This window comes from Bos javanicus, chromosome 15, assembly GCF_032452875.1.
Source record: "Bos javanicus breed banteng chromosome 15, ARS-OSU_banteng_1.0, whole genome shotgun sequence".
Taxonomy (NCBI): Eukaryota; Metazoa; Chordata; class Mammalia; order Artiodactyla; family Bovidae; genus Bos; species Bos javanicus.
The window spans coordinates 33,652,925-33,677,414 of record NC_083882.1 but is presented as its reverse complement, the minus strand read 5'-3'; the positions used below and the strand labels follow the sequence as shown (position 1 = coordinate 33,677,414).

General features: G+C 41.5%; 1 protein-coding gene across 4 annotated transcripts in view; it reads right to left on the bottom strand.

Annotated features, from left to right (window-relative positions):
* JHY (junctional cadherin complex regulator) overlaps positions 1 to 24,490 on the bottom strand; it is an 81,452-nt gene that overhangs the window by 7,095 nt on the left and 49,867 nt on the right. For all 4 annotated transcript variants that reach the window (XM_061440634.1, XM_061440632.1, XM_061440631.1 and 1 more), the window contains 2 exons: positions 15,251 to 15,912; positions 9,570 to 9,864 (listed from right to left, as the gene is read on the bottom strand). In XM_061440634.1, coding sequence (XP_061296618.1) covers positions 9,570 to 9,864; positions 15,251 to 15,912 — 957 coding nt within the window. The remainder of the gene's footprint in view (positions 1 to 9,569; positions 9,865 to 15,250; positions 15,913 to 24,490) is intronic.

Below are 24,490 nucleotides of genomic sequence, written 5' to 3'. Positions count from 1 at the left end.
TAGAAGAAACAGTGTTCATTGAAGCCACCTAAAAATCATAAATCTCCTTTAAGAGAATGGAGTCATCACCCAGAAAAACCACTACAGCTGCTTCCTGCCCTTAGATGTGTTTGCTCCTACTTTTCTAAAATTGTCCCTATGCTACAAATTATTTTATTTTTCACTGAGGTTAGCATGACACTGTATTTCCCTGCCACTGAATATTTTCTGTGTTTAACATGCTATTGTCTCTTTGTAGTTGAATTATTTAGTGCTTTCTCCAAATGTTGAACATTTAAGGTGTCCTAGGGAGGAGCACAGGCCTCCCCTGTGACTCAGCTGGTAAAAAATCTGCCTGCCGTGTGGGAGACCTGGGTTTGATCCCTGGGTTGGGAAGATCCCCTAGAGGAGGGAAAGGCTACCCACTCCAGTATTCTGGCCTGGAGAATTCCATAGACTGTATAGATCATTGTGGAACCCCAGCTGGGGTCCCCTATTCAGCACTGACTGCCCCCCATGCACACACACAGCAGCTGCTCCTCCAACCACACCCCTCCTCCTGCTCCCCCACCCACAGCCCTTGACCCTGGCCAGCCTCCCCCAGAACAGGCCACCAGATGGGCTCCTGAGACCCTGCCCCCGGCAAAAGGCTGTCTGTGTGCAGCTGATTCTGCTGGGGGTGGAGAGTAGGAGGGTGTATGCTAGACGTTGGACTGGCAAATAGAAGCCTGGGGTAGGGGGTCAGTGTGCCTCAATTTCCTCCCCAACAACAGAATTTTTTATAATATCTGAAAACTGAGGGGACTACCCTGGTGGCTCAGACAGTAAGAGTCCACCTGCAATGCAGGAAACGTGGGTTAGATCCCTGGGTTGGGAACATCCCCTGGAGAAGGAAATGGCAACCCACTTCAGTGCTCTTGCCTGGAAATCCCTTGGACAGAGGAGTCTGGTGGGCTACAGTCCATGGGTTCACGGAGTCAGACACAACTGAGCGACTGACACATGCATGCACATGCACACAGGGATGAGCACTGTTTGTAGGCCACTCATTATTTCTTCACAAGTATTTCTTCTCTTCTCACTTCTGAATTATTTCTTCGCTTCTCTGAAGAGAAGTGAGATTATTGAAACAGAATTGTGAACGTATTCAGGGCCATTCATGAACACTTCCGTTAAGGAGGCAGAAGAATGCTCCTTTTGTGCAGATCTTGATGACACTGAGTATTATTACATTTTAAAACCTCTGCTGATTTGTTATTGGTAAATGAGCTCAGATATCCTATTCTTGGCAACTGCGGATTTGTTCTTTACCTGGCCTATGCCACCTGTGCCATTGTTTTCAGCATATCTATTTGCCAAAGTAAATCAAAGATGAAAAAAGAGGGAACCCACTCATGTCCAAGTCACAAATCCAATTTGTCCAAAACTGAGAGAAAGAAATGATTAGTGCCTAGAAATCACAGCCTTAGTCTGAAGCAGCTTAGCCTTAATCATCCCACCGATTCACAAAAGACAGATTGTGAAGCATGAGTAATTGCTTATTGCTGCCCCGTCCAAGTTCTTAATATCACCTGGATTGGACGTCATGGCGGTCACAGGAAGACACAACTGAGGGTCCAGTACTCAGACTGATGCGAAAGAGAGAGTGTGGACGGAAAGGGGCATCTCCAAACGCCACTGACCCCTTGACAGGCTGAGCTGCTGCCAGCGAAAATAAGAAGGGACATTTCTCAAGGGAGCTCCAGGGCTCCTGACAGAGTTTGTTCTGGGTGACCGGCAATGAAAAATCCTGGATTCACTTGTTAGCCTAAAGTAATCTTGATTGGTTCTCAGTGCTGTAATTTTGTTTGATCCCTTTCCATCAAAAATCTTTTTAACAGCTTTATTGAGATAAAATTCACACACCACCACATTCACCCATTTGAAGTTGTACAAGTCAGTAGTTTTTAGTGTAGCTGTCAAGCTGTGCAAGAGTCACCACAATCCAGTTTTAAAACATTTTCATTATCCTAAAAAGAGACCCCATACCCATTAGCAATCACTCCCCTCCCCTCTCTCCCTCCAGCCCTAGGCAACCACTAATCTACTTTCTGTCTCTTCAAAAGGCTGTCATGAGCAAATAATCCCTAGAATTTACTTTGATTTACCTCTCTTTGGCTGTTACAAGACCAAAGGGTCACGACAGCGTGATGCCCTCAAATTTTTTAAAATTACATCAACAATATAGTCTCATTAGGTCTCCAAACATGAGGAAAATAAAAGCACGTTTTCAACAAATCTCCAGTGGGGTTCACCGCTAGTCTTTGTGTGAGATGCCCATGGGCTGACATTAGCCAACCCTGGCTCTAGTTGATGACTGACCAGGCCAGACCTGTCCCTCAGAACTGGTGTCCATGGGTCATGACTTTGGCAGAGTTTGGCATAGGATTTCCTGGTGGAAGGTTTCTGCCAGCCATCCACCATGCTTTTCAAGCTAGAAGACGGACTTTTACTGTAAACTTGGGGCAAGAGCTGCCTGAGCTGAAAATGACATCAACTGTCCCCGGGAGGACTTGTGTCAACTCTGAGAGGTCATGCCCCGATGTGGGGGGACACTGCAGGACTTTCCCCCAGAACATTCCTCAGATGTGTAAGGGTGAGAGAGTTACTTAGTGATGGGATAGAAAACAATGTCTCCAATACTGGGGAACAGCAAGGGAAGGAAATTTGCTCTGCGGTTACTAAATTTAATCCAAATAAACCTCTTCTTAGAAGCAGTCGAGCAGCAATACCCAGATTGTCTGTGACAACAAACACACGAGTTAATTACTATGGCTCAGCTCTGCACAGCTGTCAGAGAACTCCTTAGGCAGTTATTCTGTGCAGGTCGCAGTGGATATTCTTATACTGTTTGTCATCCCTTGCGCTGGGTTAATCTCTCACTGCCTGATGTCTGGATTCAGTGGCATGGACAATGCTGAGTATTCATAAATCAGTCACAATACAACTGCCAGGAGAAGAGGGACGGTGCTCAGGCCTATTATCTTGACAAATCCTCAGATTTTTACTGTGATTCAAGTCAATTCCCTTGGAGACCAAGAGATTTGTTTTGACTGGGAAATGGGCCTGATCTGGGTAATGAGTCCCTGTGTCTGGGGCCCCGGCTACCTGCTGTCCTATACAAATAGCTTGGTTCTCAATCATTGTAGCTTCTGGAATGGCTCTCCGGACAAAGACTGCTTCTTTGTCGGATGTAGGCTGAAGGTCTTGGATGGAGAAAATGGTCACAAGAAGATTGTAACATCCCCTAGAGAGAGCAGGAGGAGAGGGATTTCCCAAGTTTAAAGAGGGCTTGGGAAGCAGTAAGTGGAAGTTCTCTTTCTTCCTCTTCCCTCTCTTCCAGATCTTAGATGTCTGGTGATACCCACCATTACCTGGGCCTATCCTCTACCCTCCCAGGTAAAATGCAAATTCAGACTATAGGAGGAGAAGGAAGGGAAGGGAAATGAACATCTAGTTGCATCTATTCTTCACTAGGTACTAAGCTAAGGTTTTGGGGTTTCCTTGGTGGCTCAGTGGTAAAGAATCCATCTGCAAGTGTAGGAGATGCAGGAGACAGGGGTTTGATCCCTGGGTCAGGAAGATTCCCTGGAGGAGGAAATGGCAACCCACTCTAGTATTCTTGCCTGGAGAATCCCATGGACAGAGGAGTCTGGCAGGCTACAGTCCATGGAGTTGAACATGACTTAGTGACTAAAACAACAATAACAAGCTAAGGTTTTAATATGGTATTTCATTTAACTGTCAAATGAAATCTACCAAAATAACCACTCTAATTGCACAAATGGGGAACTAGGGGCTCAGGTGAATTAATAACTTGCCAAGTTATGCAGAGATTAGGTGATGGAAATTTAGAAATGGCCAAGTGTGTGACTTCCACTGATCCCTGCTCACTAGAAATTGAGCTAAAATAATCCACAGTTGGTAGGAACCCTAACCCAGAAGGTTCTCATCCAAAGTGGTGTGTTTGAACTCTTTCTTAGGCTCTGATAACTCATAAGTTCTAGAGGGACAGGGCATCCTCATCTTGAGAATGTGCTGGTTCCTAAGCTCTGAATACATTTCCCCATAGAAGTAATAATACACATGGTGTCTGGCTTCCTAGTCCAGTGTACAAACTCTATTCTGTTTATGAAGTACTTGAAAACAGTACTAATTGTACCTCAGAACCTAACTGTAATGTAACCTAAGCATATAATGATGTTTTGGTGGAAAAATAAGTTACTGATGGTCCCAGGAACACATTTCTTCTTAATACAGTAAAACTGGGGATTATCCCAGCTCCAAACAACTGGTAGTGGTCTCCATGGCCTGGGTAAGAATTAGGACAGAGGATGTGAGGGAAGGTCAGACAAGGAGCTCAAGGAGCCCTTGGGTGGGGGTATAGGAAGGGGTGGTGGTAAGGACCCTGGGTTGTGAGCAAGCTGAAGACCTGGGCTGCGTGGGCTCTTGGGGTGGGGGCTGTGGCAGTGGGCTGAGGTGTTTCATGTCCATCAACCTCTGAGGTCCTCTCTTAGGAGGACACAGCAAGCCAGTCTTCCTTTCCTTCTCTGTAATATAGAACTGTCATTCTAGTCTACTTTCCCTTGTTTTCTTTAAGGTCACCCTTTCTTTTTTTTCTGAGGCTCCCACATGAGTTTTTAGCTCACGACCCCCTATTCCTGGTGTGCTCTGCACGACATAGCCAGAACAGTCTTTCTAAAAAGGCTAAGCTGAATATAGTAAAGTTGCAGGATATAAAATTAACACACAGAAATCCCTTGCATTCCTATACACTAACAATGAGAAAACAGGAAGAGAAATTAAGGAAACAATTCCACTCACCATTGCAACGAAAAGAATAAAATACTTAGGAATAAAGCTACCTAAAGAAACAAAAGACCTATATATAGAAAACTATAAAACACTGATGAAAGAAATCAAAGAGGACACAAATAGATGGAGAAATATACCATGTTCATGGATTGGAAGAATCAATATAGTGAAAATGAGTATACTACCCAAAGGAATCTATAGATTCAATGCAATCCCTATCAAGCTACCAACAGTATTCTTCACAGAGCTAGAACAAATAATTTCACAATTTGTATGGAAATACAAAAAACCTTGACTAGCCAAAGCAATCTTGAGAAAGAAGAATGGAACTGGAGGAATCAACCTGCGTGACTTCAGGCTATGCTATAAAGCTACAGTCATCAAGACAGTATGGTACTGGCACAAAGACAGAAACATAGATCAGTGGAACAAAATAGAAAGCCCAGAGATAAATCCACGCACCTATAGACCCCTTATCTTTGACAAAGGAGGCAAGAATATACAATGGAGAAAAGACAATCTCTTTAACAAGTGGTGCTGGGAAAACTGGTCAACCACTTGTAAAAGAATGAAACTAGAACACTTTCTAACACCATACACAAAAATAAACTCAAAATGGATTAAAGGTCTAAATGTAAGACCAGAAACTATAAAACTCCTAGAGGAAAACATAGGCAAAACACTCTCTGATGTAAATCATAGAAGGATCCTCTATGACCCTCCTCCCAGAGTAATGGAAATAAAAGCAAAAATAAACAAATGGGACCTAATTAAACTTAAAAGCTTTTGCACAACGAAGGAAACTCTAAGCAAGGTGAAAAGACAGCCTTCAGAATGGGAGAAAATAATAGCATATGAAGCAACTGACAAACAACTAATCTCAAAAATATACGAGCAACTCCTGCAGCTCAATTCCAGAAAAATAAATGACCCAATCAAAAAATGGGCCAAAGAACTAAACAGACATTTCTCCAAAGAAGACATCAGATGGCTAACAAACACATGAAAAGATGATCAACATCATTCATTATCAGAGAAATGCAGATCAAAACCACAATGAGGTACCATCTCACATTGGTCAGAATGGCTGTTATCAAAAAGTCTACAAACAATAAATGCAGGAGAGGGTGCGGAGAAAAGGGAACCCTCTTACACTGTTGGTGGGAATGCAAACTAGAACAGCCACTATGGAGAACAGTGTGGAGATTCCTTAAAAAACTGGAAATAGAACTGCCTTACGACCCAGCAGTCCCACTGCCAAGCATACACACAGAGGAAACTAGAACTGAAAGAGATACATGTACCCCAATGTTTAGCACAGCACTGTTTACAATAGCCAGGACATGGAGGTAACCTAGATGTCCATTGGCAGATGAATGGATAAGAAAGCTGTGGTACATATATACAATATTACTCAGCTATTAAAAAGAATGTATTTGAATCAGTTTTAATGAGGTGGATGAAACTGGAGCCTATTATACAGAGTGAAGTAGGTCAGAAAGAAAAACACCAATACAGTATATTAATACGTATATATGGAATTTAGAAAGATGGTAACGATGATCCTATATGTGAGACAGCAAAAGAGACACAGATGTAAAAAACAGACTTTTGGACTCTGTGGGAGAAGGCAAGGGTGGGATATTTTGAGAGAATAGCATTGAAACATGTATATTATCATATGTGAAACAGATCGCCAGTCCAGGTTCAATGCATGAGACAGAGTGCTCACGGCTGGTACACTGGGATGACCCTGAGGGATGGGATGGGGAGGGAGGTGGGAGTGGGGTTCAGATTGGGGAACACATGTACACCCATGGCTGATTCATGTGAATGTATGGCAGAAACCACCACAATATTGTAAAGTAATTAGCCTCCAATTAAATTAAAAAAATAAATAATAAAAATAAAAAGGAATGTTAGTAGGATCTAGCTCTCTACTACAGAGGCTAAGAATAAGGTTCTAAATCTGATTACTGCTAACCAGAAAACCACCTGCAGTTTTGTCATCACATGCTTTAGTGTTTCCATGTAAACTGCTGACTAAGGGGAAAGAGCCATTTAAACCACTAGCTATCTGTTAATCCATAAATCATCTGATGAACACATACACATTCTGGCCAAAAATGAGCAGCTAACGTGTCAGGGGATTTACTGTAATTTCTTTGCAAGACCCTCATTTGATCAGTATGTGACTGAACTGACACTTAATTTTGTGTCTGTATCTTTTCACTTATCCACACACCAGAAAACAGACTAATGAGCAATAACATCATCAAAAGCACAATAAAACAGAAGAGAAATAAAGCCCTCAATTAACCACCCATGACTGAAATTCCTCATATTTGACTGTAAAGCATATTATCCCTGTTCCTGATATTGAATCTGATAATGTATCTGAAGCAGGACTAGTAATAGAATAGTTACTTGGGAAATATAACTGGTTAATAATAAATGGAGGACAGAAAAACATAAGCAATAGAGAAAGAATAAATGAAAGCCTGGTTTTTACGGAGACCTTTATTGAAAAGTATTTCTTTTCAATTTCAATGAAGTAATACTTCATTGAAAAGTATTTCTTCCCTCTGAACTCAAGAAATGCTAAGGATGCAAACCATTCTAATTAAAACTGTCACCTTATTTGAATGTCTTTGACATGAAACTTTTCATTCATATCTTTTGATGTCTTGTGACTATACCCCAATTTTTCATCCTAGCCCTTTTTGTCTCATCTCTTCTTTTCAGTTGTTTTATTAACCTTCTGGTTATAAAAGTAATGCATGCTCAGTTCAAAAAAAAAATCAGAAAATATGAACAATTACAAACAGAAAATAAAGGTCAATGTTAATCCCATAAAATAAAAAGACTAAGCTAATTGTGGTTAAAATTCTTCAGTGCCTCCCGCCAACCCGCACCTCTACCCTCCAGCCTAGAGATTAGAGCCCTTCTTCCACCAATGACAAGCAAGATACTGGCAGACCTACCCAACCCCCTCAACTCCCTCACCTATTTCTCCACTGTCATCTCTGAACATTCAGGCCTCCTAGTTTTGAGGGACTGCGCTGTGCTTAGTCGCTCAGTTGTGTCCGACTCTCTGCAACCCCATGGACTGTAGCCTGCCAGGCTCCTCTGTCCATGGGATTCTCCAGGCAACAATTCTGGAATGAGTTGCCATGCCCACTTCTTTACCGTCTGAGCCACCAAGGCAGCCCCAGTTTGAGTGACAGCAGCCTTGAATTGCTTCAGTTCCCAGCATGCTTTGTGTTCTCGCGCGCTTCAGAATATTTGCTCACGCTGGTCCCTCTGCCTGAAATGCTTTCAATCTTTCTTCTTCTGTTAATTCATGAACGTCCTCTGAGACAACTCACGATCACCTGTGAAACTCTGCATGACCCCCAGGTGGGGATGTGTGCCCCCTTGGTGCTCCGTGTTCACCCTGCATCTCTCTTTTTTATTTCAATATGATACTGAAGCCACGTGCCTGCATGCCTTCCCCAGTTCCAGGTAATTGTCCACTCCTGCTGCTCATTCACTATACATCCCCCAGCACCTGACTCCGGGTCCTGGAAGGACACATATGTCCTCAACCTATGTGTTGAGTTGAACTGAGGATGGCTCCCTAAATCTGCCTGAGAGTGGACGCTCCCCTGGACCCAGACTCTTGTGCCCCCAGCTGCTGAGTGTTGTGTTCCGTGGCTCACAGTCGAGTCCCTCCCTGAGAACTGCCCTCACCCAGATGGAGTAGCCCAAAGTTACTACCAAAGTAACAAAGTAGTAGCCCACAGGAGCTGTGCCCAAAGTTACTACCCTTCCCCACAGACAGGCAACAGCCAGTGGCTGATCCGTGACAGGGAACAGCTGGTGCCTTGCCTCTGAAGGGCCATCCCAGCTTCAGAACCCTCGTGGGCTTGGCTGAAGCTTCCACTTTCAGCCTCAAAGCTGCCGCCTCTCCCTCACCCGGCCCTGCCTGCTCCCTCCTTCCCAGGGGTGGTTCTGGAGGAGGGCTCCAGCTCATAAATCTCCATTTCAGAGTCTGTTCCTGGGAGGGCCCATCTTCCAACCAGGTCTTTCCCTGTTGCCCCTTAAAGCATTTTCCAGCTTTTTCCCTTACTATTTGACACTAGAAAACAAGTGGTCTCTCCTGAGGAGTTTTTATTTGGAACAGTGGAGAAACATAAAGGACATAAAAAGACTCCTTCATTTCTTCCTGGAAACCTTCCTTTTTTGCCTCCCACCCCCATTTCCTTTATTTAGCAAAGCAGACCCGATGGGGAAGACTTCAGTGCACAAAGGTGCTAATGATGGTGAATGTTTTTGTTGTTTTAAAAATATTTTCATTGGAGGCTAATTGCTTTACAGTGTTATATTGGTCTCTGCCATACATCAACATAAATCAGCCAAAGGTATACATATGTCCCCTCCCTCTTGAACCCCGCTCCCACCCCACCCCGCACCCCATGATGAATCTTATAGATAGTATCGAGTTATAGTAAACACAGAACTCAGTAAAGCAAACATTTCAGAAGAAAAGCGCAGTCATTGGCTGTCCTGGGTGTTTACTGCAGGAGCTGAGGTTGAGATGAGAGTCAAGGGAAGAGTTCTTAGGGGACTGGGGCAGGAAGAAGAGAAAGAGGAAGAAGAGGAGCATCCCTATTCCAGGCCTATGATAAGGGGAATGAAAGTCAAGGACCATGCGTATTATCAAAATGGAAGGTTAAGTAAGATGCTGTTATTACCTTAATGCTGCTGCTTTTCCTATGCTTTTTCCCCTTTTCCAGTTGAAACAGATAGCTTTCAGAATTGCTGCGGCTGATTTTCACTTGGTTTCTTTGGCTTCTCTCTGAACTGAGTTGAGATTCACTCTCCACCCTTGGCAGTATGGGTGGAAGGGTGAGGCCGGGTGAGGCCCCTTCGTGGGGCTGCACCTCTGTCAGCTGCAGCAGGGCTTGCTGATGCTGCTCCATTATCTGGGAGAGCCGGGAATCTGGGGAAGCCTTAGCAGGTTGTTCCTCAGAGGAGGAATGGAATTTCCTTAAAGGAAAAACAAAAAAAGCACAAATCTGTTAAAATGTAGATACATAAGACTTAGCATAAAAGTCTTCATGAACCATTGATTTACTGTATTTACCACTCCCAAAGAACCCACCGCCAATGCAGGAGACATAAGAGACGCAGGTTCCATCCTTGGATTGGGAAGATCCCCTGGAGGAGGAAGTGGCAACCCAGTCCGGTATTCTTGCTTGGAGAATCCCATGGACAGAGGAGCCTGGTGGGCTATAGTCCCTGGGGTTGCAAAGGGTAGGACTTGACTGAAGTGGACTGGACTTAACATGCATGACAATCAAATTAATGTCCTTTAGTTTAATCTTTTCATAATTATATTATTATCCATATTGTCCTATTTTTTTCTTTAGGATATTCTAGCTCTTACTTAGAACTTTCATTTACTGCATTCAGAATGGAAACAACACCATTCTGAAAAATCAAAGGCCTTCCCACCACAAAATACCTGGATGTGGTGTATTAAATTAAATAAATATCCTTTTAATTGTATAATTTGTAAGAGAGATGGGGAATCTTCAAAGACCACAAACTAAACAGGAACTAAAACTAAAGCAGATTTTGGATGAGCTGAAGCTATAGCTCTCTTGGAGGGGATTTTGAACCTAAGTGCTTGCATTTTACCATTTAACACTGGGGTTAGATATGTCAGACCTTGGCCTTGTGTGGGGCAGGGAATCAGAAGTGAGATACCTACACTAAGGCTCTTACCCTTGAAGATCCCATTCTCCAGGGGATCTTTGCGACCAAGGGCTCGAACCCAGGTCTCCTGCATTGCAGGCAGATTTTTTACTATCTGAGCCACCAGGGAAACCCTGAAGAGATACAGCCTCAATAAAAAGGCAGATTAGTAAAAAACTCATTCACCAGCCTTGAGAAACAACAGAGCAACACTATCTTTGTCTAGGCTCTGAACTAGGGGGGAAAAAAATTCCCTGGGAATTTGGGGCAATATTTGGGGTTCAAATTTACCTTACCTACATAACCATGGAACTCCAACACCAAGAAATTAACATAAAAATGATACTGGAGGAAGGATACCTCTGTAGGTGGCAGAAGCAGATACTAAAGTTCTCTGGAAAAATGCAAATCAAAACGACAATGAGCCACTACCTTACATCAGTCAGAAAGGCCATCATTAAAAAGTCTACAAATAAGAAAGGCTGGAGAGGGTGTGGAGAAAAGGGAAGCCTCCTACACTGTTGGTGGGAATGTACATTGGTACAGCCACTATGGAGAACAGTACAGAGATTGCTCAAAAAACTGAATATAAAGTTGCCATATGACACAGCAATTCCACTCCTGGGCATATCTCCAGACAAAAGTATAATTTGAAAAGATAACTATGCATCCCTATGTTTATAGAAGCAGTATTTACAGTAGCCAAGACATGGAAACAACCTAAATGCCCATCAACAGATAAATAAGGTATGGTGCATACACACAATGGAATATTACTCAGCCATGGAAAAGAATGAAAGAATGCCATTTGCAGCTACATGGATGGACCTGGAGGTTATCATACTAAATGAAGTAAGTCAGAAAGAGAGAGACAAATACCATATCACTTATATGTGGAATCTAAAATATGACACAAATGAACTTATCTATGAAACAGGAACAGACCCACAGACAGAGAGGACAGACTTGTGGTTGCCAAGGGGTGGGGGGAGGCTTGGACTGGGAGTTTGGGACTAGCAGATGCAAACTATTATATGTGTTAGTTGTACTCAGTCATGTCTGACTCTTTGCAACCCCATGAACTGTAGCCTGCCAGGCTCCTCTGTCCATAGCAACAATGCTGGAGACGGTTGCCATTTCCTTCTCCAGGGGATCTTCCCAACTCAGGGATTGAACCTGGGTCTCCCATATTCCAGGCAGGTTCTTTACCATCTAAGCCACTAGGGAAGGCCCAAACTATTGTATACAGAATGTATAAACAGCATTGTATATCATAGGTGACTATATTCAGTATCCTGTAATAAATTACAGTAGAAAAGAGTATGAAATAAAAGTTCTCTGGAAGGATACATCCCCACCCAAACCTGCCTAGGTGTCTACAGATAAGGTGGTTACACATAAGTTCACAATCCAAAATTTTAGAACATGTAAGGAAATAACCTACCAAATAAGAGAGTTCAGACACACATGCAAACTCACATACAAAGCAGTAGTAGATTTCTAAGAATTTAGGATAACTGAATATTAGAAAGCATTTGTAAGCAAGCATGTGTATAATGATTAAAGACATGAAATAAGAAATACAAACTCTGAGAGATATATTCTGAAAAAGCAACAGGAAGGTTTTAATCAGAACCATACAGAAGTTCTAGACATGAAAAGCACCATCACTGAAATTTACAACCAATGGACACGTTAAAGACCATATTGGACACAGCCAGAGACTTATAAACAGGAAATTTCTCAGAAAGAAGCACAGAGAGATATGAGATGGGAAATAAGAAACAGTTAAAAAGACATGGAGTCTAGAATAAGAGGATCAAATATATATCTATTGTGTGTTCCTGAAGGGAAAATAGAGCAAATTTGGGAGACATACTATTCAAAGGGAAGATGTGTGATGATTTTCCAGAATTTATGAAAAAGATGAACCTTCAGATTTAGGAAGCCCAGAAAAGTCACAAGCAAGATTATAAATTTCAAACTAAATACGTCATAGTGAAGCTTGAAAACAAAAAGCAAAGGAGAGACCGCAAAACCAACAAGAGAATAAAAGACAAAAAGAATGATAAATACATTGATAAAAGTCTTTTCAAAGAAATACAGAAGCCAGGAAATAGAGAAACAGTGTTTTTCAAAGAGTGTAATTCTTTACCGAGTTAAACAGTAATTTAAGAGAATAAAGTAAAGGAATTTCAGGTAAGTTTACCAGTGAAATGTACTTGCTGAAAGAACTTCTGAAGGATCTACTTGAAGAAGGAAGAGTGAAATGGGAGAAAGATGGAAAGCAAAGATATTAACAAACAATCAGTTAAATCTAAAACAGCATGGACTCTATCCAACAATAATAAAACAGCAATTAGGAGATATAAGATGCTGAATGAGAAGAGTATGTATGACACAAAGGGTGACTGGATTAGAACAATCCAATGATTTTGAACGTGTCTGCAGGATAATAGAAATATTGATTTAACACTAGACTAGTTAAGTATGTAAGTTAAAAAAAAAGAATAGAAAGAAAATATGCATTTCTAAATCAGTAGAGGGGAAAGGTAATAAAGTTCTATCAGTTTAATAGATAATATTTTTTTTAAAAGATGATATGAGAAAAAAGTAGGGTGGTTAGGACAAATTAAGATAGTGGAAATAAGATTTGAGTATCACAAAAAATATAAGTAGTCTAAAGTTTAAAATCTGCCCACAAACAACAACAAAAGAAAGGCCAAACAAAAAAACACATGTGAACTAAATAGATTTACTGAAAAATTCTATGTAACTTTCAAGGGACAGTTCCAATTGTGTATCCCAGAGGATGTGAAATGAGGGAATTATTCTAAGGCTGGTATAATCTTAGTATAATTGATAACACATCCAGACAAGGCCAGTGACAGATTGGAGAATTTTAAGCCAGTCTCACTTCCTACATGTGAATGTTAAATCCTAAATAGCATTAACAAATCAAATCAAGCAGTTTATTAAAATAGTATGACAAGGTGGGATTGTCCTAGGAGTAAAAGGTTGGTGGAAGGGTAGAAAATCTGTTAATACATTTAGCCACATTAAAGAATTAAAGGAGAAAAATTTTCAATTGATGCAGAAAAAGTATTTGATAACATTAAGCATCTATTTATGATAGATTTTTGCAAAAAAATAGGACGTTTCCTCTATATCTCCCTAAGTACTAAAAATTAAATATTTTTAATGGCAAAATGTTAGAAGCACTCCCTCTAAAGTCGGGGAAAAAAAGACAAAAATGCCTGCTATCTATCTATCACTATCTCTTCTAGGAAGTGAATTCTAAATCTTGTTAAATGTACATTCCACACCTCCAAGTGGAGCACTGAAATGTCTGCTGATTAATTCATACGTGTTAAAATTGTCTCTCTACTTTGAAAATAAGCTCCTTGAGGGTTCCCATGCATCATACTACTTTTGTATCTTCTATAACATTTCAGTCCTATATTCAGTTGTATCAGGCATGTAATAAATACATTTGATTGAATGGCATCAAGAAATCCCCCTTGATTTTAAAAATAACTTTTCATTTCTCTAATTACAGAAGTAATGCATATACATTGTAGGGAATTTGGACAGCTCAGAATATATAAAGAAGAAATTAAAAATAATCCCAAACTCTTTTGCCAGAGGAAAACATTATTGATGTTTTGGATGATTTTCCATCTTCTGTGTACATTTTAACACATATGTGAAGCTCATACTCTTTTAGGTAAAATTTTGTACCTCACTATTTTCTCTCTATAAGGACTTCCCAGGTGACTCAGTGGTAAAGAATCCATCTGGCAATGCAGGAGATAAGAGTTTGATCCCTGAGTGGGGAAGATCCCCTGGAGGAGGAAATGGCTGCCCACTCCAGTATTCTTGCCTGGAGAATCCCATGAACAGAGAAGCCTGGTGGGCCATAGTCCATGGGGGTCGCCAAGAGTCAGACATGACTTAGCAGCTAAACAACAATAACAACATTTTCTCCCTATAGAAGCATAATTTTAAAGGGTGTATTGTTTTTCAGTCACTAAGTCATGTCTGACTCTTTGCAACCCCGTGGACTGTAGCATGCGAGGCTCCTCTGTGCATGGGATTCTTCAGGCAAGAATACTGGAGTGGGTAGCTATTCCCTTCCCCAGAGGAAAATGAAGGTGAAATCTTTACAGTCTGAGCTACCAAGGAAGCCCATTTAAATAATTCCATGATATTTAATATAATTTACTTAAACATTTCTTTATTCAATTATTGTCATTTCTGTAAATGGTGATATTTTTGCACATACATAATTTTTTCTGCATTTTAGATTATTTTCTTAAGATTGACCATTACAGGGTTGGAGATAATTTGTTTCCTCCAAATATTACTTGCAGTTCTCAAGATATACTGTATCTTTTTTTTTAAACTGTATCTTTTTTGATAGGGTCCCTCTGTCCTTCTCCCCGCTAGTCTCTGGTTTAACTACAGTGGAAAAGCTAGAGACAGGGAAGAAGAAAATAAATACATGAAAAGTGGACTATTTTAGGTAGAAGGCCAGAGCTAAGGACGCCGTTAGGTGAATTTCTCCTCTTGCCTGACCACTGTCATGAACCCACCCCTCTGTCCAGCATCCCATCCCTCCCTCTTCTAGCCTCTCATTTCTCCAGAAAACCACCTGAGAACAGGGAATTCTTACCATAATATTTCTAAGTTCTTATACTTTGTCTCTGTATAAGCCAGTTGGGGTTGCTTCTTCTTTTCGGTTGATGCTTGCCTGTTTATGTTAGAAACAGACTGAGAGCCTTTCTGGCTACCGGATGGGTGTTTCTTGTTAAGTTCATGAAGATAGTTCAAGTGCATATCGGATAGAGTGTCGATGTGTAGCTGCTGGTAGGAAAACCTTTTCTCTTCTTGGTCGTTGTGTCCTCTTTCTCTATTAGCGTTCATCACTGGGTAATACCTGGCAGGATTTTTATATAATACTTTGTCAGAAACCTGGTGTAGTGGAGCAAATTGATTGGTGGTTACTGTGGGATCCTGGCTTCTCAGTACACTTGAGTATTGTAAATCATCGTTGGTGGCATTCATAATCACAACTGTTTCCTGTGTTACTTCAGTATCAATAGGCTTATTTGGGTTTTGCTGATGTCTGGGAGTGTTATTCTGGTTTCCTTGACTGACAACCAGCTCTTCAGTCACCAAAGACTTTGGGCCATGCCGGTGTCTACGCTGTTTTCGAATCTTGTGCTTGGCTGGTTTTCTGGAAGGTTGCTGGCCATTGGTTGTTTCTGAAGATTGACCTCTGGGTCCACTGCTTGACTTTTCATGTTCATATTGAGACCAGTGTTCCTGGTAATCCTAAAAAGATATTTTTTGTTAATGTAAAGTTAAAAGACTGAATTTAATGTAAAGTTAAAAGACAAAAATTTTAGTGTTTCTCAAACTGGGAGTTTTGAGACTTCTAGGAAGGTGATCATGGGATTGAAAGGAGATAAAGAGAACACAGGGGGCTTTCCTCATTTCAGGTAACGAGAGGGTGATTAGCTGAGTGCTTCCTCTTGGCAATTTCTAGAAAAAAAAATAGCTTAGAAAGGGCATTATATTAAGGGCAAGTCTTTGACTTAAAATGTTGTAAAATGAAGTATTACCACATAGGGGGAGAAAGCAGCTTTTTCTCTAAAGAGCTGCATACAGAGGAAGTGCAAATCAGCGTCAAAATACGCACATTTGTCTTAACTAAGAAAAATATTAAAAATCTCAACCAGAAAGAACATCAACGATTTACTTTACCCACTAAATACAAGTTTAGTATGAAATACAATTCACATTATCAGATCTTAGTCATATAGGTCAGAAGCCAGAAATGACCTCTTCACCAGATGAAACAAATTAGATTTTATTCAGAGGATTATAAAAGAGTCTGCATGGTGATGGGACATCTGTGAAACCACAAGGGTTGTTTTGCTTCTGTTCCTTAATATAGCCTGTACTTAGGCAATCAAACATCTGGGGGAAATATTTCAATTTCAGAACAGTCTTTATGCTTTCCAAAGTCTTGTAACAACACAATGTACTCCTGGTATAATAGATACACTATGTAACTATATTGCACTAAGCCATTTAGACATATTTCCCAAGGAATAAAGCACTCATTACTTTGTGAAAAACTAGCTGAGTTAAGAGGCCTCTGGAAAGAATGATTATATGCTTACTGAAAACAGTCAGAGAACCATATGCCCCCATGTGCTGTGTAACTGCAACATATTTCTTCCCATCTGAACACACATATAAAAAGCCTCTGTGGCCTGTATCTATGCAAGGTTAATGGAAAAAGCGCAAATTACACAGATTGTTCAAGAAAAAAAAACCTTGAAATGAATAAATCATGTTTTTGCTCAAATTGTTTTAGGGATATTTCACTTTTTTGATATAATTGCCAAGAATCCTGTAAAATATACTACTACTGTATAATACTACTCTTGTATAATATCATTTAGTGCCATTCTATTTCTCATGATATCTCATTATAATAAGGTTGAGATTTTTGAATTTAAAATAGTAATATATAATATTCTTATATCAGATTTTCATGTAAGAGTGACTTATAATTTGAAATTTAGAGTACGTTCTCCTTAGATTTTGAACTTTCTGGAAGATTGTTCTGATTAGCTCCTTAAAGTTTTTACCTGCAGTGTCCAAAAAAGAAAAACTTCCTTCTCTGTATTTCAGTTGAAAGGGTCCTTCCTTCCATGCAGTATACTGAGCTGCATGGACACAATGTGGGCAAGAAGGCTCTGCCAGTGCACAGCCTAAGAGCATCCTTGCTTGTAATGCATCCAGAAGAAAATTATTTTGACTCTTACAGGTGTGTTCATGAAACACAGTGGCTCTTTTTATGGCTATTATCACTGTTCTTGAAGGTCAAGAAAGATCCACTTTTGCGATGATCTATAGATATTTACTGATGCTGATGTTATTCTTTTCAGTATTTGTTTAGCCTTTTTTGTTGACTTTTAATGTTGTGTCAATTTCTGCTGTACAGCAAAATGAATCATATACATATGTACATGCCTTTTTTGTGTGTGTGTGTGTGTGTGTTTTGTGTACATGCTTTTAAATATCCTTTTCCATTCTGGTTTATCACAAGAATATAGTTACCTGTACTAGACAGTGTAAGACCTTGCTGTTTATCCACCCTATCTATGACAGTTTGCATCTGCTAATCCCAGATTGCCCAGCCATCCCTCCACTCCTCCTCCCTCTTGGCAACCTCAAGTCTGTTCTCTGTGTCTGTGAGTCTGTTTCTGTTTCATAGATTAGTTCATTTGTGACATATTTTAAATTCCACATGTGACTGGTATCAGATGGTATCTGTCTTCCTGACTTCACTTAGTATGCTAATCTCTAGGTCCATCCATGTTTGTTCAGCTTTTTAACTGCTGGAAAAATAAGTGACCAGGAGTTCTTCTTCTGCTACCATCTGACTGTGCTTGGTCCAGTTCTCTCTCTCATTTCCACCAATGAGAAATGACCTGAAGTCATTCCACCAATGAGTACCAGACCCGAAGTCTTGGCTTACCACTTGGTCTTAATCACGTTATACCTTTTCTGCTGACAATTCAGACGACAGCAGTGCTCTTCACGGGGCGCTTTGTCAACAAGGCCAAGGACTCATCATTTCGTGAGAAACTTCAATTGTCTCAAGTGTTAAATCTGCTATTCACGTAAATGTGAGTACCCAGGGATGGCATTTCAGTCTCCGTAAAGAAAGACATTTATGGGCTGGATGTGATTTGTCTCACCTTCCGAGCAGCCTACTTGAAATCTGAGGTTTACTAAAGATGTATTACCTACAATTGAGGCATCAGGTGTCACTCTTTAGGGCAAGACCTGAGTTCCCTGAAGTTAATATACAAAGCCATTCTCAGGCTATTTAATCTCCATCAGCACTGAAATCCTCTACTGCATCCCCCTCTCCCTGGGATTCTTTTGTTAGCAACACTCACAATCAGTCCAGACTACATGCACTCAGAATAACTGCTTAATGGCAGTAGGTTTTTCCAGCACACACACAGCAGAGTCCTGTGGCTGGGACATTAGCACCAGAGTCTCCTGATGCCTGATGCTAGGATGATAGCTTCTTAGTAAGATCTGTACTCAGTTTTTAATGCTCCTCCGTATTGTGCCATCCAAGGAAAGTTTGCCACCAACCCTGAGAAGGGCAGCAGCTGACTCTTTTTCATGACTTTCCGGTTTACATGACATAAGCAGAGGGGAGAATGCACACTTCGATCTCAGCAAAAGCGGAATGTTCATCTGCTTTAAAACAAAAGCCATTCTTATTCTTAACCACCCTGATCAACCCGAGAGTCCTGAGGGCTATGCCTGGACTCCAAGATTAGCTCTGAAGTTTGTGTTGTCTTTTTTATTATTTGATTTTTAATTGGAGGATAATTGCTTTACAATGTTGTGTTGGTTTCTGCTGTACAACATCGCAAATCAATCATAACTATACATATGTATGTCGCCTCCCTCCCACCCACCCCTCATCCTGCCCCTCTCGGTCATCACAGAGCACCAGGCTGGGCTCCCTGTGCTCTGTAGTAGCTTCCCACTAGCTGTCTACTTTACACAGGGTAGTCTGTAAATGTCAGTGCTACTTTCTCAATTTGTTCCACCCTCTCCTTCCCCCACTGTGGCCACAGGTCCATTCTCTACATCTGTTCTCCAAGTGTGCTGTGTTTCTTAACAACAAAACACATATTCTTTGAGTCTGGGTTATACATTCCATCCAATAATATTAATAAAATTTAGAGAAGACATTAACTGGCTCTAATTTTTTGTGTTTGGATGAATAAATGCATCATAGTTCTGCTGAAAGCATTGGAGGCAAAACCCGATGAATAGCTCTTTGGAAAGGTGGAAAGATAACTTAGGGTGGGATTACGAGAACTTTGACGTTAACAAGTCAAAGATGCTACATATCTTTCACACCGTCATTTCTTATCTAGAGAGGCAAGAGTTATTTTATTTTAGAGAGAAGAAGGAAAACATCCTATTTCATCCCTTTGAAGCCTTCCTTAACCGGGGAACGTTCGTCTTTTCCTTTTGACCACATGCTTCTCTCCTGGGAAGGTTCTTCTGCAGGTGAAAGTGTGCCCTCTTACACTGGCCCCCTGGGCTCCGACTCTTGGCTAAGTATTCTGTACATTTCTGAGTACACAACAGAAATGGGATCTGGAAAAGATTCACAGGAGAGCACAAAACAATTCAGGGTGATAGAACCTCATGGACAGGTAAAGGACGATGGATTACTCGAGATAAAGATGTCAAGCATGGGTAAGGCCTTATACAGAAAATAATGAGAATGACCTTCTCATTTTTAAAGTGAAAATACACAGGCTTAAATGGTCTCAGGGACCTTGTTTCCAGCATATCACCTTTCTTTTTCTGGTCCTATATCTCTAGTTTCTTATCCTTTCTAGCATGTGAAAGTGTTAGTCACTCAGTTGTGTCCAGCTCTTTGCGACCCCATAGACTATAGCCTGCCAGGCTCCTCTGTACATGGAATTCTCCATGCAAGAATACTGGAGTGGGTAGCCGTTCCCTTCTTCAGGGGACCTTCCCAACCCAGGAATCAAACCCAGGTCTCCTGAATTGTGGGCATATTCTTTACCATCTGGTAAAGACCTTGTAAAGCCACCAGGGAAGCAAGCAAGTAAATGTTTAAAGCTCTTCTATTAAGAAAGAAAGAAAAAAAAAGAAACAATTCCTTACTTGACCTCATTCTCTGGTTAAACTTCATCTCTTCAGTGGGAGTGGGGGATAAATTGGGATTGACGCATATACTACTATCTAGAAAACAGATGATTCTTTTTGAGAACCTACTGTATAGCACAGGGAACTCTACTCCGTGCTCTGGGGTAACCTAAATGGGGAGGAAATCCCCCCAAGAAGGGGATACATGTACACAATAGCTGATTCACTTTGCTGTGCAGCAGGAGCTAACACAACATCGTACAGTAACTATTGTTGTTGGTCAGTCACTAAGTCAAGCCCGACTCTTCGACCCCATGGACTGTAGCACGCCAGGCTTCCTTGTCCTTCACTATCTCCCGGAGTTTGCTCAGACATGTCCATTGAGTTGGTGATGTTACCTAAACGTTTCATCCTCTGCTGCCCTCTTCTCCTTTTGCCTTCAATCTTTCCCAGCATCAGTGTCTTTTCCGATGAGTCAGCTCTTCGTAACAGGTGGCCAGAGTACTGGAGCTTCAGCATCAGTCCTACCAATGAATATTCAGGGTTGATTCTTTAGGATTGACTGGTTTGATCTTGTAGTCCAAGGGACTCTCAAGAGTCTTCTCCGGCACCATAATTCAAAAGAATCAATTCTTCAGTGCTAAGCCTTCTTTATGGTCCGACTCTCACATCTGTACATGACTACTGGAAAAGCCAGAGCTTTGACTATACGGACCTTTGTCGGCAAAGTTGTCTATAATATTGAAAAAGCAACTACTCCAGTAAAAATTAAAAAACAAACAAAAAAATCCCCAAACATCTCATCTTGTAATCCATCGCCAAGCATCTTAAACTGCAGGTTGGTCTTCATCTTCCCCGCTGTCATCCTGACCCCTGTACACTGCACGTGGACCCTTACTCTCACCGCCCCAGGGAAACTGCTCTGCTCAGGCCACCAACCACCTCTTAGTTGCTAAATCCTATGGTACCACTTTCTTTAACTTTATGTTTTTTCACACTTACACTATTATTTCAAACTTACAGAAAAAAATGGCAAGAATAGCACAGAGAACTCCTAGATATCTTCACTGATTCACTTTTTAACATTTTGGCACGTTTCATCATTCTCTCTCTCTGTGGGTCACTCACTCTCCATATGTAGACAGACACACAAATACACATTCTGTCATTTAAACTGTTATTGCTGGTCCCATCATCACTTAGTTGGTCTGAATCATTTGAGACTTGCATCTGTGAGTTGGATACATTCCTCCCTTTTCGTGGCACATGTGCACAGGCTTCTCACTGTGGTGGCTTCTCTTGCTGAGAAGCACAGGCTGTAGAAGTTCAGGCGTCAGTAGCTGCAGCTCCTGGGCTCAGGAGCACAGGCTCAGTAGTTGTGGCACAAGTGTTTAGTTGCCAAAAATCTTTTAATTGACATAGAGAGCCTTTCCTGGCCCCCGGCTAGCCTGCCCAGCCTCTGTCCCCTCCTCACACCTTTCCCCTTTAGTCACTGAACTCCAGGCAAAACTCTCAGGGCAGACTAGACTCCCCCCACTTTCATTCCTCTGCTCTCATCTGTCTGCTTGGCATGGCTCAGAGGGTAAAGCGTCTGTCTACAATGCGGGAGACCCGGGTTCAATCCCTGGGTTGGGAAGTTCCCCTGGAGAAGGAAATGGCAATCCAATCCAGTACTCTTGCCTGGAAAATCCCACGGACAGAGGAGCCTGGTAGGCTACAGTCCATGGGGTCACAAAAAGTCGGACTTCACTTTCAGTTTCACTTTCACTTTCCAGGGTCAGCTTAGATGCCATGCCTTTTCGAGAGGTTTTTCCCATCTTTTTAGGGCAGAATTAGGTGCTCTTTTAGTTATACTGCATTTTATGCTGACTTTCATATCACTGAATTCTGATGACTACATAACTGTTTTGAGCTCCTTAAGGGTAGGAACCATTTTTAAAAGGGTCTTTTGTTAAGTTTTATTTCTATTTTTTTCTGAAGAGTTTTAAAAAACCTATATCTTTGGGGCCAGGCACCTAAAAGCTGCTGGTTGGAACATAGTAGGTATTCAATAATTATTTATTGTCTGAATTATTTTGATTTCATATAGAGGTATCTCTATGATAGTAAGAGTTGCTCATGGTTAGAGTATGTTTATTAAAGGATGTGTAGATTCTTTGAAAGTCACCTTTTAAGAAACAGATTTAAAATGAGGCCCATTTTCACTTAAGATTCAGTAAATGACCTATAAATGGTTTTCTAATCCACCACTGGGCTTCCTGGGTGGCACAGTGGTAAGAGATCCACCTGCCAATGCGGGAGACGCAAGTGATGTGGGTTCGATCCCTGGGTCAGGAAGATCCCCTGGAGAAGGAAATAGCAACCCACTCCGGTATTCTTGCCTGGAAAATCCCATGGACAGGGGAGCCTGGTGGGCTACAGTCCACAGGATGGCAAAGAGTGATATACGACTGAGTGACTGAGTACACCATTAAATATCAAGTATCAGCTTTGGGCAAAGCAATGTCCTAGGAAGTGGAGAGAAAAGTTCATACAAAATTACGGGAATTATCAAGGAACTTAGAGAGTAGCTGGTACAAAAGAAACACAGACAGCAGCTAATGGGACAAAGGTCAAACGGGGTAAACCCTGGAGGAGTGGTCCTGACCACAGGCATGACAGGATGCGGTGGGAGAGGCAGGAGGAGGGGAACCAGAGCAAAGGCAGTGGAGCTGGGTAATTGGAGAGAAGAAAGGCAGGCATCCTGGGGACCTTCCTGGCAGCCCAGTGGTTAAGACACTGCAGTTTGAATTCATGGTGCATGGGTTCAGTCCCTGGTCGGGGTACTAAGATCCCATATGCTGTGGGGCCAAAGGGAAAAAAATAAGGAAGGCAGCCTGGAGGTTTGTACATTGAGTATCCAGTCAGCGTGTTGGGTGCAGCGGGCAGCTAGGAAATCCTTTCTAAATAAAGGGAAACATTCCTTGGGCCGCTCTGTGTAGCCATCTTTCTGGGTCCAACAATCTTTAGATGTTTCTCTTCTTACTGTCTTCACTCAGGAGTGGGTTAGAACCAAGTAAGTCTAGGGCACTCAGAGATGAAACAGCTTTCTTCTGATTTTTTTCTTACAAAGTTTTTTCTTGTCTCTGCCTAGGGTCATGCCATGCATCAAGCACCCCAATTTTACCTTGATTCTTTTATCATTGGCTGAGATGCCTCCAATTTTTCATAGTGACAAGTGTGAAAACTAGAGGTTGTGAGAATCTTACATGCTTCAAGTGTGTTTTCCATAGTAATTTAAGTTAACTAGAGATAAAGGATCTTAGATTCATAGCATTTTGCAGCTGGGATGGCCCTTGTAGTTCATTTCTTTTTCTGCAACTCTGAAAGTAGCCTGGAGGCCACTGTAGCGGGGGAAAAAAAAAAAAAAAGATGATTTGAGCTGTCCCTCTTCTCTAATGTTTCTGAAACTGGAATGAGCTTTCTTCTTCTTCCCGCCCCCCACCCCCCCACCCCTCCACCCCCGCATTACCTAACATGTGGGATCGTAGTTCCCTGACCAGGGATTGAACCCATGCCCCCTACATTGAAAGCACAGAGTCTTAACCACTGTATCACCAGGGAAGTCCCAGGAATGCGCTTTATTCTTATTATTGCTTTTCCTTTGAACATGATTCTAACTAATGATGTCAACAGGCTCTGTAGGCTGGGTGATTTCAAAGGGCTTCTCCTTCTGAAAACGTTTGTTGCTTAGTCGTGTCTGACTCTTTCCGACCCAATGGACTGTAGCCTGCCAGACTCCTCTGTCCATCAGGTTTCCCAGGCAAGAATACTAGAGTGGGTTGCCATTTCCTTCTCCAGGGGATCTTCCCAACCCAGGGATCGAACTGGGGTCTCCTGCATTGTAGGTGGCTTCTTTACTGTCTGAGCTACCAGGGAGGTCCAAGAATCACTACTACACATAACACTATATACTGGTTCAAGAAGAAATCAGCTGCTAGACCTTTTCTTGATTCTTCTAGAAAAACAGTCAGTGAGGACAGTTTCGTGAAAATCTTCCCTGAAACAACATTGTGATTTCAAAGTAGTAAACCCATGGCCCTCAAAGGGATGTCATCATGCTAAATTACTAGGTAATAGGCTGTCATGTTATGCCAGTGAAGGTTTATTGAGGCTCTGGGGTTTCCCATCCATTTTT